The 16,590-nt window shown below is 52.2% G+C and overlaps 1 protein-coding gene across 1 annotated transcript in view; it reads left to right on the plus strand.

The window, feature by feature from the left end:
• The window catches only part of NFAM1 (NFAT activating protein with ITAM motif 1), a 44,121-nt gene extending 28,606 nt beyond the window's left edge, over window positions 1-15,515 (plus strand). Inside the window, exons 5-6 of the mRNA XM_023559874.2 lie at window positions 10,000-10,086; window positions 11,403-15,515. Coding sequence (XP_023415642.2) covers window positions 10,000-10,086; window positions 11,403-11,459 — 144 coding nt within the window. The 3' untranslated portion in view covers window positions 11,460-15,515. The remainder of the gene's footprint in view (window positions 1-9,999; window positions 10,087-11,402) is intronic.
• The last annotated feature ends 1,075 nt before the right edge of the window (window positions 15,516-16,590 follow it).

The following is a 16,590-nucleotide window of genomic DNA, read 5'->3' on the forward strand; positions in this document are numbered from 1 at the left end:
ATATATATATTATTTTGTGGGTGTCACTGTGGTTAAAGTGCTTGGCTGCTAACCGAAAGGTTGGCGGTTTGAGCCCATCTACTCCTCTGCAGGAGAAAGACGTGGCAGTCTGCTTCGGTAAAGATTATGGCCTAGGAAACCGTAAGGGGCAGTTCTACTGTGTCTTATAGGGTCACTGTAAGACAGAATCACCTCGAGGCAATGGCTTTATATCATACATATCACATACACACATAGGTATATATGTGTGTGTGTGTGTATGTATCCCCATATATCAAAAAGAATAAAAAAAACACCATTCATCCTAACCCCATCTTCTTCCAGGAGAAATAGTAAGAACCTGGCATTTTATACCTAACCAATCGTTTTTTTCTATAAATATACGCAAAGAGACACATATACACAATCACGCTTTTTTAAAACTGGAATCGTCCAGCTGTTTTTCATGTTACACTATATCGTGAACATCTCTCTGTGAATAAACCTCCTTCTACAACATGATTTTTAACGGAGAAGGTTCACTTTTGAATGGAACATGTTCCTTGTCTGTGTCTAGAATCTTCTGAGGCTCAGGCAGACTTCTCTGGCTCCTGGAGAAGAGGCCCGACTGCGCTGCAGGGTGGATTGAAGAGATTTTAGGACCAGAAAGGAGATGTGAAGGGAAGCCACAGGCCTTTGCTAGCCCTTGAGATCAATCCCTACCATCTGAGGTTGGCCCTGGGCAGGCAAGAATAACATTAGCCACAATAATGATGAAAACAGGAGCTATATATTAAGCACCTACTATGTGCTAGGGACTGTGCTAGGGCTTTATTCCCATTATCTCATTCATATGAAGGCAGGGGTTCAGTGGTAGAATTCACACCTTCCATGTGGGAGACCTGGGTTTGATTCACAGCCAGTGCCCCTCATGTGTAGCCACCACCCACCCACCCATTAGTGGAGGCTCACGTGTGGCTGTGATGCTGAGCAGATTTCAGCAGAGCTTCCAGACTAAGACAGGATAGGAAGAAAGGCCTGGCAATCTACTTCAGAAAATTAGCCCATGAAAACCCCATGAATACTAACGGCCTGACCTACAGCCAATCATGGGGATGGTGCAGGACTAGGCAGCATTTCACTCACTTGAGCGTGGGGTCGTCACATGTTGGGGGCCAACTCAACAGCAGCTAACAACAATCTCGTTAATCTTCATAGCAGGGCTTTAGGATACAGGCATTGTCCCCATTTTAATTTTATTTTCTAATTGTTTATTGCTGATATATAGAAATACGATTGGTTTTTGTATATTGATCTTATTGCTGAATTCACTCATTTATCTTAATAATTTAACGAGTCGATACCTTTGGATTGTCTATGAAATCAATCACGTTGTCTTCCTTGTGTGTTGTCAAGATGATTCTGACTCAATGGTTAAACAAACGTTTGGCCGCTAACCAGTGGCTGCGAGGTCAAAAAGACCTGGTGATCTGTGCCCTTAAATATTAAAAAATATTTATATATATTACAGCCATGGAAACTTGACAGGGCGGTTCTACTCTGTACTATAGGATCAGCATGAGATGAAATCCATCATGTCATCTGCAAATAATGGCATTTTTTATTTCTTCCATTCCAATCCTAATACTTCTTTTTTCCTGCTTTACTGCACTGCTTTAGACGTCCAGTGTGATGGTGAACAGGAGTGGTGAAAGCAGGCGTACTTGGCCTGTTTCCCAACCTCCAAGAAAGGCTGTAAATATTTGCCATTAAGTATGATGCATGTCGAAGGTTTTTTTATATATTTCTTTTTCTACTTACTTTTTATTTAACTTTTCTAGTTTCCTGAGATGGATACTTAGAGCATTGATTTCCAGTCTGTCTTCTTTTCTAATTTATATATTTTGAGGCTATAAATTTCCCTCTAAGAATGGTTTTGGCTACATCCCACCAGTTTTGATATGTCATATTTTCATTGTCTTTCAGTTCACAGTTGCTACCGATATTTCTTTCTTGACCTGTGGGCTATTTAAAAGTATTTTGCTTAATTTCCAAACGTTTCATTATCTTCTAGTTATCTTTTTGTTTTTTATTCCTAGCTTAATTCCACTGTGATCAGATGATACGTTCTGCATAATTTTAATCCTTTGAAATCTGTGAGCCTTGCTTTACAACCCAACTTACATTCCATGTGCACTTGAAAAAAACTTGTCCTATGCATGCTTGAGTGAGTGTTCTACATATGCCAACTAGGTCAAGTTTGTTCAAATGTTCCATATCCTTGCTAGTTTTTTTTTTTTTTTTTTCAGTTGCTAAGAGAAGTGAGCTAAAGCCTGTCATTATAATTGTAGATTTGTCTATTTCTCCTCTTAATTATGAGAATTTTTAATTTTTATTCATGTGGAAAATGCTCGTGATATATTGTAACATAAAAAAAAAAAACAAAAAACTACTACTCCAATTCTTAAAAAGAAAAATCATTGACCTGTTAAGAGCGTGGATCTGGAGTGGGTCAGACAGGGATCAGACAGGGTCAGAGTGGGTCAGACAGGGTAGAGTGGATCAGACAGGGGTTCAAAGGCTAGTTAACTCTTTCGCTCACTGGTTCTGCTACTTAAACTTTCTGAGTCTTGGTTCCCTAGTCTACATGGCTAATGATGCATTTTTACATACACAACTTACAAACATGCTATGATCTTTTCTATCTTAAAATCCTTACCTGGAGCCCACATCCCCCTCTGGCTACCTGTCATTTCTCCACGATTCTTTAGAAGCCAACTCTTCCAGAGCTGTCAGAACTCTCCCATCTTTATCTCCCCCCTTTCTTTTCTGACCCACTTTGTCAGGCTTTCACCCCATCTCACCATCAAAACTTTCCTTCTCACTGTCACCTATGGCCTCCACATTGTTAAATCCAACGGTTGCTCTTAGTCTTCATCTTTCTTTTTTTTTTTAATTTTTATTGTGCTTTAAGTGAAAGTTTACAAATCCAGTCAGTTTCTCATACAAAAATTTGTACACACCTTGCTATGTACTCCTAGCTGCTCTCCCACTAATGAGACAGCACGTTTCTCCTTTCCACCCTGTATTCCCCGTGTCCATTCAGCCAGTTCCTGTCCCCCTCTGCCTTCTCATCTCCCCTCCAGACAGGAACTGCCCACATAGTCTCATGTGTCTACTTGAGCCAAGAATCTCAGTCCTCACCAGTACCATTTTCTATCTTATAGTCCAGTACAATCCCTGTCTGAAGAGCTGGCTTTGGGAATGGTTCCAGTCTTGGGCTAATAGTAGGTCTGGGGACCATGACCTCCTGGGTCCTTCTAGTCTCAGTCAGACCATTAAGTCTAGTCTTTTTATGAGAATCTGCGGTCTGCATCCCATTGCTCTCCTGCTCCATCAGGGGTTCTCTGTTGTGTTCCCTGTCAGGGCGATCATCGGTTGTAGCCGGACACCATCTAGTTCTTCTGGTCTCAGGCTGATGTAGCCTCTGATTCATGTGGCCCTTTCTGTCTCTTGGGCTCATAATTACCTTGTGTCCTTGGTGTTCTTCATTCTCCCTTGCTCCAGGTGGGTTGAGACCAATTAATGCATCCTAGATAGCCATTTGCTAGCGGGGCCATTTAAGACCCCAGACGCTGCTCATCAAAGTGGGATGCAGAATGCTTTCTTAATAGATTTCACTATGCCAATTCACCTAGATGTCCCCTGAAACCACGGTCCCCAAACCCCACCCCTGCTACTCTGGCTTTCGAAGCATTCGGTTTATTCGGGAGACTTCTTCGCTTTTGGTTTAGTCCAGTTGTGCTGACATCTCCTGTATTGTGTGTTGTCCTCCCCTTCACCTAAAATAGTTCTTGCCTACAATCTAATTAGTGAATACCGCTCTCCCTCCCTCCCTCCCGACTCGATCACTCCATTCTTACACTTTGAAATTGTCCTTGCCTTCTCTCATCTATCATGCCACATTTTTTAAATTGTGTTGAAAATATGCACAACAAAAGATATGCCAATTCAACAATTTGTACATGTATAATTCAGTGACGATGATTATATTCTTCAAGTTGTACAGTCATTCTCACTATCCCTTTCCAAACTATTCTACCACTGTTAGCAAAACCCACTGCCCCCTAAGCAAAAACCCTCCCTTTCCCCTTCTCTCCCATCCCTCGTAACCACGAATAATCTTTGGTTTCTATGTATTTGCTTATTTCGTGTAAGTGAGATCATACGGCATTTGTCCTTTTGCTAATTTCACTCAGCATCATGTTTTCAAAGTGTGTTGACCCATGTGGTGGCATGCATCGGGACTTCATTTCTCTTTATGGCTGAGTGCTATCCCGTTGCACGTATATACTGCATTTTGTTTATCCATTCATCTCTTAATGGATATTCTGGTGTTTCCTCCTCCAGGCTCTTGTGAACAGTGCTGCAGTGAGCATTGATGTGCACGTGTCTGTTTGCGTCGCTGCCTTCAAGTCTCTTGGGTATTTACCTAACAGTGGAATAGCCGGGTCATTTGGTAATTCTACGTTCGGCTTTTTGAGAAGCCACCAAACTGTTTCCACAGTGGCTGCAGCATTTTACATTCCCACCAGCAGTGGCCGAGGGTTCCAGTTTCTTCGCAACCTCGCCGATACCTATTGTTTTGGGGTTTTTTGATCATAGCAATTTTAATGGGAGTAAGATGATATCTCATTGTGGTTTCGATTTGCATCTCCCGAAAGGCGAATGGTCTTCAGCATCTTGTCATGTGTTTATTGGCCATTTGAGTATTCTCTTCGGTGAAACGTCTTCCAAGTCCTTTGCCGATTTTTTTTATTGGCTCATTTGTCTTTTTGTTGTTAAGTTGTAGAAGTATTTTATATATTTTGGGTGAGACCCTTATCGGATATACAGTTCCCCAAAATTTTCTCCCAGTCTGTAGTTTGTCTTTTCACTTTTTTTATAGTCTTTTGATGAACAATAGTATTCAATTTTTATGAGGTCCCCTTTAACTGTTTTGTCTTTTGCTGCCCGTGCTTCTGCTTTCATATCTGATAGCCCTTCGCTGAGAACTAGGTCCTACGGCTTCACCCCTACATTTTCTTCAATGATTTTTGTTGTTTTAGTTCTCACATTCAGATCCTTGATCCAATTCGAACTGGTGTTTGTGTGTGGTGTAAGACTCCTCATTTCTTATCCAGCAGCTGAATCTGACCCATTCTCACCTCTCCAGGGCTAACACCTGGTGAGAACCACAGCCATTTCTTACCTGTGCTCCTATAAGTGGTCCCTGATCATTGGCCTGCTTTTATCCTTGCCTGCACAGTGTCTTCTCCACCCAGCAGCAGCCAGAGTGATCCTGTTATCATGGACAGGTCATACCCTCTCTGCTCAGAACCCTTGGTTAGTCTAGGTCCTTTGAGAAACAGACACCAAGATGGGATTAAATGTGCAACGATTTTCTCAGGGAAATCGCCCTTGAGAAAAAATGGCGACGGGGCTGGGGAAGCCTGGGAGAGCCGTCAGGCTGAGATGCAGTTCTGAGTCAAGGCGAAGGAGAGAGGGAAGGAAGGCAGAGAAGTACATAGACAACCACGTGGTCTAAATAAGGTTCAGCCAGGCGGTCGCAAGTCCCCGAGCCTAAGTCAGTCATCAGAGAAGCCCTATATGTTCCGGGAACAGGAGGCCTGTAATGCTATCCTTGCGCGTGCAGCCACCAGCTGGCAGCAGCCCATGGGGATCTCGGCCTCGGAACAAACGTGGAAATGGATGTCCGAGCCAGCAGCTGGGGCCCCGTCAATTACAATCCCTGGAGTTGGAGGTCTGCAAAGCACATTCTCCGGGCCACTGCAGTCCTCAAAGTTCCCGTCCCATCAAAGTCAGAGCCCTCACAGTGGCCACCAAGATCTCTCTGACCATATGTCATCCTTTTCATTCCCTTTATTTCCTTGCTGCAGCCTCACTGGCCCCCTTGCTGCTCGCAGAACACATCAGCCATGCTCCACCACAGGTCCTTTGCACTGGCTGCTCTCGCTACCTGAGAGTGTCCTTCTTGTACTGTCTACAGCTCCCCCCACACCCTGCTCTCTACTCAGATGGGACCTTCCCAGCTAGGCCCTTTCTGTCCTCCCCACCACACCAACCACCCTGTCTTCCTTCTCTACATCTGTCCTTGGCCCTTGTGGCCACTTTCTGCTTTTATTACATTGCTTGTCTCACACCCCACCCCGTTGTACCAGCCCAGTGCCCAGCACACAGTAGATGCTTAGACGGCCATGTGGGTGAGTGGAGGATAGTTCTTATCTTCCAAGGTGTCGGGGGCCCTACGGGACCCCATGTTAAGCAGAGCGGGCACCCTGGCAAATACGGGTATTGGCCTTGGGCCAGCAGTCTTCTGAGGTAGCATGTTGGGACACCTCTCTTTGCTCTGTCTCCAGCCTCTGCCCGACCCAGCACTGTCACTCTTGCTCTTAGCCTTCAGTACCTCCTGCTCCTCACCACAGTCAGAGGGGCCTTTCTCATATACGCTCTGATGCTGCCACTTCTCACTCAGACAACTTCAGTGGCTCCCCATTGCATCTCCGTGGCCTGGCACTCCAGGCCTTCACTAAAGGTCTCTCATCCTGCCTCTCCTACCACGTCCCTACACACTGGAGCTCACCATTGTTCTCCATTCTTCAGACATGCCATGCCCTTGGCCTAGAGCTAGGCGGCCCATTCTCCATGGAGGGGATCTCCCAGCTCAGTCAGCATCTTTCTGAACACTCCCACCCCACCAATCTCTCCTTATCTCACTCCGGAGTTCATCATACAACTCTCTTTATAGGTTTCCATGTGAGGGTAAATATCATGTTGCCAAAGTCACTAGGGCTGGGCATTAAGGGGGACCAATGTCCAGGACTCTCGAGCCTGCTCCAGCCCTAGGGCAGGGCTGAGACTTCAGCTCTCACCTCTGCCTACCTGGAGGAAGCTCTTGGCCCTGACTTCAGACTTCTACCAGGGCTAGTGACCATTCCAGGTCCGCTGGCTCCAGCCTGGGGCTACCTCCACTGCATACTGGGCAGCAGAAGGCAATAGGCGGTGTAGGGAATGGGCCTCAGACAAATAGCCACACCTCAGCCCAGCCCAGTTCAGCCTAGCCCAACCCAGCACCAGGCCCAGCCCAGTTCAGCTCAGTCCCAGCCCAACACAACCCACCATAGCCCACCACAGCCCAGCACAGCACCTCACAGCCCAGTCAAGCCCCAGGCCTAGCCCAGTCCAGCCTAGTCCTTCCCAGTCCAGCTCCAGCCCCATCCCAGCTCTGCTCTGGGCCCAGTCCCAGCTCCACAGATGGCCCATTCCAAGGCTTGGGCATTCTCCTTGCATCCACACACCGAGTGAGGCAGTCCCCACCACCACCACCAAGAGGGCCAGGAGGGTCTGGTTTAGTACCTCCGAGGGTATCTTGTTGACAAGGCTGCACCCTGCATCTCAGCCTAGAAATGCAGGTCACACCCTGAATACCAATGCACTCCGCAGGTCAGGACCCGCCACCGGCTTCACTCAGCAGCTGCTAATTGGCAGCAGCGGTTGCCCTCCCTGCCCCATCCACAGCTCGAGGCTGCCCTATGGGGTCAGAGCCCTGCTCTCGGCAGGCTGCTCCTCTCCTCTTCTGTCTCCCCTGGCCACAGGTTGCCTGGGTAGTGGGAGCACCAAAGTGGAGGTAGAAAGCCTGCGGTCCAGTCTTGGCCCTGCCACCAAGAGCTATGCGGTTTCAGACACCTCTGGGCCAAGCCCTGGTGGCGCAGAAGTTAAAGAGCTCAGCTGCTAACCAAAAGGTCAGCAGTTTGAATCCACCAGCCACTCCTTAGAAACCGTACCGGGCAGTTCTACTCTGTCCTATAGTGTTACTATGAGTTGGAATCGACTTAATGGCAATGGTTTTTTGGGGGGGCCTCTCTGGGCTACTACATGGAGGGCAGGCAGCCAGCGTGAGCTAGATGTGAGGGAGAAGGGAACCACCTCGCAGGACCCTGATCCACTGTCCCCACCCCACACTCCAGCCAAGGGACAGTACTCCTCCTCTCTGTGATGAGACATGTCCCACCCAAAGGTCTCTCAGAGGATCTGTGGGTCCAGGTCCCACTGCTGAGGGTGGGTGGCACAGGGCTCTGAGGAGTAGACCCCCCTCCATGTGCCAGGCTCCCGGGGGACCTGGTGTTTGGCAGGCACGAAGGTGGAACAGGCCAGAGCAGGCCCCAAAATCTCCCTTCACTGGAAATGGGGCAGAGGCAGGTCGGGAAACCCCTCTCCCACCACCCACCCTCTTTCTGGCTGAGAAGGCCCCTGAGCTGGTCACCAGGCCTCCTCGCCATCTCCATGTCTGATGCCCCTGACATGAGGGTCTCCCAAGAGCCAAATGGTTGATTACATGGGTTTTCATGCCCGGCTGCTTCTCAACGCCTCTCTCCTCCCTCCCCTCCCTTCTCCCTCCCTCCTTCTGCCTCTGAGCGCTACCTGACTCTCCAGCCTGCCTCCAACCCCTGCTTGCCGGTTGCCAGGGAAACCGCCTCCTTGGCAACCAGCCGGCATCCATATGACATGTACACACGTGGAAGGAGGCCCCTGACTCTTGCTCAGGCTAGCGGTGGGCCCTGCTCTGGCAGCCCTGACATGGGACCCCGAGCCCAGCAGGATCTAAGGGAGGGTCCCGGATGTGCCTACAGAGAGGGGAGAGAGGCCTCTCTCCCTTGATGATCATTCAACAGCTGCCTGTTCAGCACCTACTATTTGCCAGACCCTGTGCTGGGGACTTTATGCACAATATCTTATTTAACCCTGCCCTGAGCCTGCAAGGTAGATGTGGTTATTCCCATTTTACAGATGAGGACACTGAGCACACAGAGGTTAAGGGAGTGTTTGTGGCTGGATGGTGTCAGAGCCAGGAGTTGAACCCAGCCTCGTCTGACTTCACCTGGTTCTTTCTACCATCTGGTGGTCTCTGATCAGGCCCAAGGGTGAGTGTGGCCCCAGGACACGCTCACGTGTGTGAGGAGCCCCCTCTGTGCACCCTATCTGGTGCCGCTCACTTTGTGCTGAGCACAGTAGTACGTGCGGGGACACAGAGACAGACTACGCATGGCCCCTGCCTTCTCAGAGCTCCTGTCTGGAGTGGGAGGCTGGTGGGGAGTGGTGACTGACACGCCCACAGTTCAGGGAGCCAGGGAGGCCAGAGCCTTGGTCCCCCCAGCCCATCGGGGCTCATCCATTCCCTCAGGCTTCCCAGGAGGAGCCTGTGGCAGGGGCTGTGGTCAGAGAGTGGGTGATGGGAGCGTGAAACCGGAGCCCAGGTGCCTCGGGAACACTGATTACAGTGGGTGAAAGGACAGTGACAGGGAGTAGGAGGTGGGATGCTGAGAGGCCAGTCTGGACTCTGGAACCCCCAGTGTGACTCCAGTGGACAGAGATGGGAGAGAAAGTGTGTGATCCTGAGAGTGTGAAGATCATCTCTGAGTGCAGAGCTGGCTGGGGGGTCTGCTGAGGTCTAGAGGGTGTGAATGGGTGTAGGGGCCTTGAGTCAGGGGAAGGAGGGGGCTGCCGGGAGCTTGTCCTGTTGGAGCAGTGGCCGCAGGTGTCATGGCTGGGGGTTGCTGGCTGCCAGGATCCCGAGGGCTTGGGGACAGACAGGGACAGGGGACGTGGGCCTGGGCCTCTCTCTTGCCAGCAGGTGGAAGCCCGGATGAAGCCCAACAGGGCCGAGCACAGGAGCCATTGTAGGTCGATGAGGTGGTGGGAAGGAGGTGGCAGTGGCACAGAGAGGAGCTGGCACTGTGCAAAGGGGCAAGGGACAGGTGACTCCAAGAGAAGGGACAGCAGATGTGGCTGGCATGGAATGGCTTGGCGGGGTGGGCATCTCTTCACAGCCTGCAGCCCATGGGCTCTGCCTGCCCTTGGGCTCCTGTGGTGAGGTCTGTAACAGACTGGGAGGCCCGGCAGCCAGGGCCCAGAACTGCCCTGTGCATACCTCCCCTGACCTCCCCATTCCGTCTCCTGCAGGACCTGCAGCGCCGTGAGACCGAGGTCTACGCCTGCATCGAGGGTGAGGCCAACAGCCCACCCTTCTCGAGGAGCCCTTTCTCCCAGGTATGCACGGGTGGGCAGCAATCCCAAGCCTGGCTCCTTCACTGGTCCCTCAGACCCTCAGCCTCTTCATCTGTGAAATGGAGGTTAAAGAGGACCCACCTGCTACTGGGTTGGATCCCTCTGTCCGAGTCACCTGGCCCAGCAGCTAAGAGCACAGGCAGCTAGACTGGTACGTTTGAATCCCTGCTCCACCACTTCCCAGCTGGGCAGCCTGGGCCAAGTTACCTAACCTCTCTGTGCCTGAGCCTCCTCGTTGGTAAATTGAAGAGCTTATCAGTACCACCTCGGATTTACCATGAGGATTGGATTGTTGTGTTGAGAGGGGTACGTGGAACCCAGTAGGCACCTTTGAGCTTTGAGTGTAACTACCACCTGGCACAGTGACACAGCGGTGCTGTGCTTCTAGCCTGCTGCCAGGCGGCTGCCGGCTAAAGTCTGGTGAGTTTATTTTTATGACAGGACTCACGCGTGTCACTCAATCACACATTCTCTCTTAAACCTTAGTTTCCTCATCCGCTGAATGGGTGAGGGATGCTTCCCGATGATACCATCCACCCCTGAATTCCAATGTTTCGAGTTAAATATCTGTGCCAGGGCTCTGAACACTACCAAGCGCAAAGGTTTCTTAAGTCACTACAGGAGCCCATGCCTACTGGTTGGGCCCTCTGGCACCTTGGAAGGACCAGCAAGGAGTGAGGGGGCTGGTGTGTGGCCTCCCCTGTCGCAGGCTAACACTGCTTGTTCAATCTCCCCTTCTGAAAGCCCTTTCTAGACTCAGCCCTGAGTCTAACTGGAAGCAGGGCTTCTCCACTTTGGGACCCCAAGGATGTCTGGACAATCTCGTGGGATGCCCACCCTTGTCCTAGACCAAGGGGTGCTGGACAGGAGGGACAGGCTTGCCCCTGCCCTTCTGGAGCCTCCAGAGCATACAGACACCTGCAGCCTGGCTGTGAGGGGCAGGTTCTAGGGAAGGACCAGATGGGGGGGTGCAGGGGCTCTGCAGGGTAAGTAGGGGGTAGCCAGGAAACAGATGGGAGATGGTCTTCCAGGCACAGAGAACTGCATGTGGGAAACCCTGAGGCAGGCAAGGGGAGCCCGTGTGGCTGGGGGCATGGAGACGGGGGGGGGGGCAGAATGGTGGGAGAAGAGGTTAGCAAGCGTACAAGAGCTGTGTCATGCGGGGCCTGCGGGCCTCGGGCAGGCCTCCCTGGGAAACTCTGCATAAGCAATCCGTCTGTTTGCCCTAGACTACCACGGAATTAGTGTGCAAGTTTGTCCTCTGCTACCTATAGTTTTGTTTTTCTTTTTTTTTCCAGGAGGGACTAAACATATCTGAAGATGGAGAGTTTGGCCTGGTCTATGAAAATCTCTAGGGCTGAGGTCTTACCCTGGGTCAGAAGCACTGGGCAACTCCTCCTTTCAAAGCGCTGGATCAGTGCCAGCAAGAAGGCCCCAGGGGCACCCCACTGCCTCACCCCAATTCCAAGCCTTCCTACCTCGGCCTGTCCCGCACCCCCATTCTGCACCCTGGCCACGCCCGTGGAGTGTTCTGCTTCTTCATACCTTGCCCGGGCTATTTCCTCGGCCAGACGGGCTCTTCCTCCCTGGCCTAGTGGGCAAAGCGCTGGTCAGTCTCCAAGGGCCTTCCTGGACTTCACCTGTTCCCTGGGCCCTCCTCACCCTCTCACACTCCACAGGTGGTGTCCACCATGGCTCTCTTGGTGCCAGCCTGTGCCACGGCCTCTTGTTTGGTGTGTCCCACCCCCAAGGCGGACTGTGAGCTCTGGCAGGGCACCTTGTGGTCAGTGCTGTGTGCGTTAGCATGGGGGAGAGGGTGAATAAACCAGTGGCTACGCAGATGGTCCCACCTCCCTGTCAGTGCACCCAGGCCAGAAGCACAGGATGGCCATGCCGGGAGTGAGCAGGGGGCTGGCGGGGGAGGCTGTGGAGTCCAGGCACCAGGAGCAATGCAGAGGCTGGGCCAGGCGCAGGGCCAGATCTGAGGGCAAGGGGGTAGTGGTCGTTGCGCTGGGGGCCTGGAACAGGGAGGGCCCAGGCACCCTCAGTGAGGAAGGAGGTCCTGTAACGAAATCCCACAAGCGGGTGGCTTTAAACAGCAGGAATGTATTGTCTCACAGTTCTGGAGGCTGGAAGTCCCAATCCAGGGCGTCGGAGGACCATGCTGTCTCTGGAGGCCCTAGTGTCTTCTAGCTTCTGGTGGCCCCAGGCATTCCTTGGCTTGCAGCTGCAGTGTCACATGGCTGTCTTCCCCGGTGTCTGTTCTCCTTTTTTATAAAGACATCACTCATATAGGATTAGAATTTACCCTAGTCCAGTGTGACTTCATTTTAATTTAATTGATAACATCTTCAAAGACCTTGTTTCTAAACAAAGTCACATTCACACGTACCAGGCGCAAAGACATCAACATCTTTTAGGAGGACACAATTCAGTCCATAACACCCGGATATCTTTATTTTGAGGGGGTGGGGGAGGGAGGGTACTGGCTAAAAAGGGCATCAATGGCCCGAAGCTCTCCCCTACCCCAGCAAGAACTCCAAGGTGGTCTGTCATCAGCCTGCCCCCCTACACTTACTATGCCAACTCTCTTCTGGCCTCCTACCATACTCAGGACCTCTGCTGCTCCTCCTTCCACCCAAGCCCCAGCCCCCTAGAATCCCTCCAGCTGGCCATCCTGACCCACCCACCTGCCACTACCCTCCATGCCTACTCCTCCATCCTTACTGCCCACCACCTTGACCCTTGCCCCACGTAGACCAGTCCCTTCCCACCTGGACCTGTGTGGTGCCTGAGGCCACCTCTCCCCCATCACGGTCTAGCTGCAGGGCTTGGTGCTCAGAGCTCCCTGGGTGGGCAGGGGGGCCCCTTCACATTGTGAAGACAGGACAATGGCTCCTGGTCCCTTGGCGCCTGGAGTGGAGCCATTTCTGTTGGTTAGAACACTCACATTACCGCTCATCTTACCCTATAGCAGCCCTAAGTCCTAAGGGGAATCCCATTTCACAGGCGGAGGGGGCTAGGGGTAGGGTCGCCCGGGCTGTCTGGCCCGTCCCCTCCAGGGCAGGTGCTAAAAGAGCGTTCTGGAACTTACCTCCCTCCCACAATCCCTCCTCTGCTTTTCTGATTTGTGAAATAGGCAGGTAAGTCCTCCCTCCCTGCATTGCCCCAGGGGACCCAGAGATGCCCCTGCACCCAAACCCCAGATGTGCCCAGGGAGGGCAGGAAACCCCAAGCGCAGGCCCCAAGCCTGGCCCCCAAGCAGCCCCAGGCCACCAGCTCTTGGGGCAGCACCCAAAGGTCTGCAGGTTGGGCCCCTCCCTGCAGGGAGAGAAGGGCTGGGAGAGGGTGGGCAGGCAGGACAGACCAAACCCCAGAAATCCCCAGAGCCCCTCCGCTCAGGCGGTCTCGGGCCTCCCTGGCCCACGCACTGGCCTCTGGCCTCCCCAGTGGGTCTGGGCCCAGGCTGGGCGTGCACAACCAGAAGAGCCCTTGGCGGGGTTACAGGGTTATGTGGAGAGCAGGGCTTTGAATTGGTTCATTCTGGTTTAACCCCCCGCTGAGAATTTGCATTTCCACCCCAGATATACTGAATCAGAATCTACATTCTAACAAGATCCCCAAGTGGTTCTTAAAAAACAAAACCAAACCTGTCACCGTAGAGTCGGTTCCAGCTCATAGCGACCCTATAGGACAGAGCAGAACTGCTCCATAGAGTTGCCAAGGACCGCCCGGTGGATTCCAACAGTCGACCTTTTGGTTAGCACTTAAACACTACGTCACCAGGATTTCCAGGTGTTTCTTATGGATGATAAATTTTGAGACCCAGTGCTTTACTAGTGGCTCTTAGAATGGGTCCCTAGCTAGCAGCATTAGCATCACCTGGGAACTTGTTAGAAAAACAAATTCTCAGCAGGGGGTTTGAACCAGATCTAACTGGTTAGAAGCCCTGGTGGAGACGGCTGGCTCTCGAGAGGCTGGACCTTAATTGCCCCAGGTCTGTTTTGGGAGGTGAAGCTGCCTCTCACAGAGCTGCTGCCCAGGTTCCTCCCTCTGACAGCCTTGCAGGGGTGCAGGGAGGCCAGGTAGGGGAACAGTGTCAGCAGAATGCAGTGACCACCGTCTCCCCACTCCCAGAAAGCTGGAGCCAGGAAACCTGCATCCACTACCTCCTGGCTTCTCTGTCCTCAGCCTGGGTCCCTGACCACCACTAGGAGTCAGCTTCTCCTGCCTGACCCAGGGGAGTGGTGGAGACTGGTGGGGCTGCCCCGACTCCCCACCCCTACCCTGGCCTAGGCCCCACCACCTCGCTGGACACATGCATCAGTCTCCTCCTTCCTACAGCTGTCCACCCCCCACAATCTCCACAAAGCGGCGGAGGGGTCCTGGCAAAACCTAAGTTGGGTCACATCCTTCCCCTGCTCAGAACTTTCCACCATCCCCCTCACTTGGAACAAAACTCCATTTCCTTCCTGGGGTCTCAGGGACTGCCTGTTGGCTGTCACTCCTCCCTGTCACCCTTCTGTGGACACAGATGTTGCCAGTGTGGTAGCCTGGCCTGGTGCAGAGGGCAGGAAGCCAGGGGGTCTGTAGTGAGCAGGAGAGAGGCAGAGAGGAGGAGGAGGGTGTGGGTGGAAGGGCAGGACACTCTGAGGGGCCTTGACACAAGGTGGGGCGGAGGCAGAATCTGGAGCCCCCAGACACCCTGTTCCCCCGCCCTGGGACTGAGAGCTGAAGGGCGGGGTCAGATAGCAGTAGAGGGGGCGGAGCCCCTTGAGGGCAGGCTGGAGTCTGACTCTGAATGGGTGGAGGAGAGAGGAAGGGAGCCTGGGTTTCCACTGACAAACCCCATGGTGGTGCTCAGAGGACATGCATTTCCTCCATGAGGGGCAGGAGAGAGGTCACCCGGCCACCCTGGGAGGTGGAAACCCCAACCTGCGGCCACAACTCTGCCTACCTCTGTCCCCAAGGATGCACCAGGTAGGCAGAACAAGGGTGGGGCCAGGGCAGGTAGAAGGGTGGGGTGGAGCTCTGGGCCAGGAGGAGCCAGGGAGGGCTGAGGGGGAGAAGCTAAAACAGCAGAGAGTGTGCCAGGGAGAAGGCTTGAGTCCCGGTGAAGGAGACTTGGTCCTGGAGGAGGCTTGCTGGCGGCGAAGTCGAGGCAAGCCTGTGAGGGACAGGCCTCAGGCACTACTTGCTTCTGTCTGGACCCCACCCCAGCGTCCCACGCAGAGGGACAGACCTGTGTCTCAGGGTCTTAACAGGTGCTTCCCTTGGTCTGGCTGGCCCTTGCCCTGACTGGGAATTTCTCAGTGGAACCTGCCCTGCCCTCCCAGGCCCAGCCACCTTCTTCTGAGCCTCAGGGCATCTGAAAGGTTTAAAAAAAAAAAAAAAAAAACAGCAGTCACCCCAGTGAGTTCTGACTCATGGTGACTCCTCGTGTGTCAGAGTAGAATTGCGCTCCATAGGGTTTTCAACGGCTGATTTTTCAGAAGTAGATCACCAGGACTCAAAACTCCAAACTTTCAGTCAGCAGCTGAGCATGTTAACCGTTTGTACTACCCAAGATGGCAGCACCTGTTTTTGTGTGTCATCAAATCAATGCCTAAATGGCTAGGATTTAGTGGCCCCTATTTATTCCTCCCTGGCTGCTAACCAAAGGGCCGGCAGTTCGAATCTGGAAACACTATGGGGCAGTTCTACTCTGTCCTATAGGGTCGCTACGAGTCGGAATCAACTCGATGGCACTGGGTTTGGTTTTTTTTAACTCATCCCTGGCTGCTAACCAAAGGTCAGCAGTTCGAAACTGCCAGGTGCTCCTCAGAAATCCTATGGGGCAGCTCTACTCTGACCTATAGGGTTGCTGTGAGTCGGATTTGACTCGACGGCACTGGGTTTGGTTCGGTTTATTCATCCCTGGAAACCCTGGTGACATAGTGGTTAATAGCTACAGCTGCTAACCAAAAGGTTGGCAGTTCAAATCTACCAGGCGGTCCTTGGATAGGGTAGCTGTGAGTCAGATTCGATACGACGCAACAGGTTTCGGTTTGATTTTTTTATAGTCCTAGTCATCTAGTGCTGCTGTAACAGAGGTACCACAAGTGGACGGCTTTAACAAAGAGAAATTTATTCTCTCACAGTCTAGTAGGTTAAAGTCCAAATTCAGGGTGCTGGCTCCAGGGGAAGGCTTTCTCTCTCTGTCGGCTCTGGAGGAAGGTCCTTATGCTCAATCTTCCCATGGTCAAGGGAGTTTCTAAGGTGCAGGGACCCCAGGCCCAAAGGACACGCTATGCTCCTGGTGCTGCTTTCTTGGTGGTATGAGGTCCCCAACGCTCTGCTTGCTTCCTTTTTATCTCTTGAGAGATAAAAGGTGGTGCAGGCCACAGCCCAGGGCAACTCACTTTACCTTGGATCAGGGAGGTGACCTGGGTAAGGGCGGTGTTACAACCCCACCCTAATCCTCTTAACATAAAATTACAATCACAT

The sequence above is a fragment of the Loxodonta africana genome, chromosome 4 (assembly GCF_030014295.1).
Source record: "Loxodonta africana isolate mLoxAfr1 chromosome 4, mLoxAfr1.hap2, whole genome shotgun sequence".
Taxonomy (NCBI): Eukaryota; Metazoa; Chordata; class Mammalia; order Proboscidea; family Elephantidae; genus Loxodonta; species Loxodonta africana.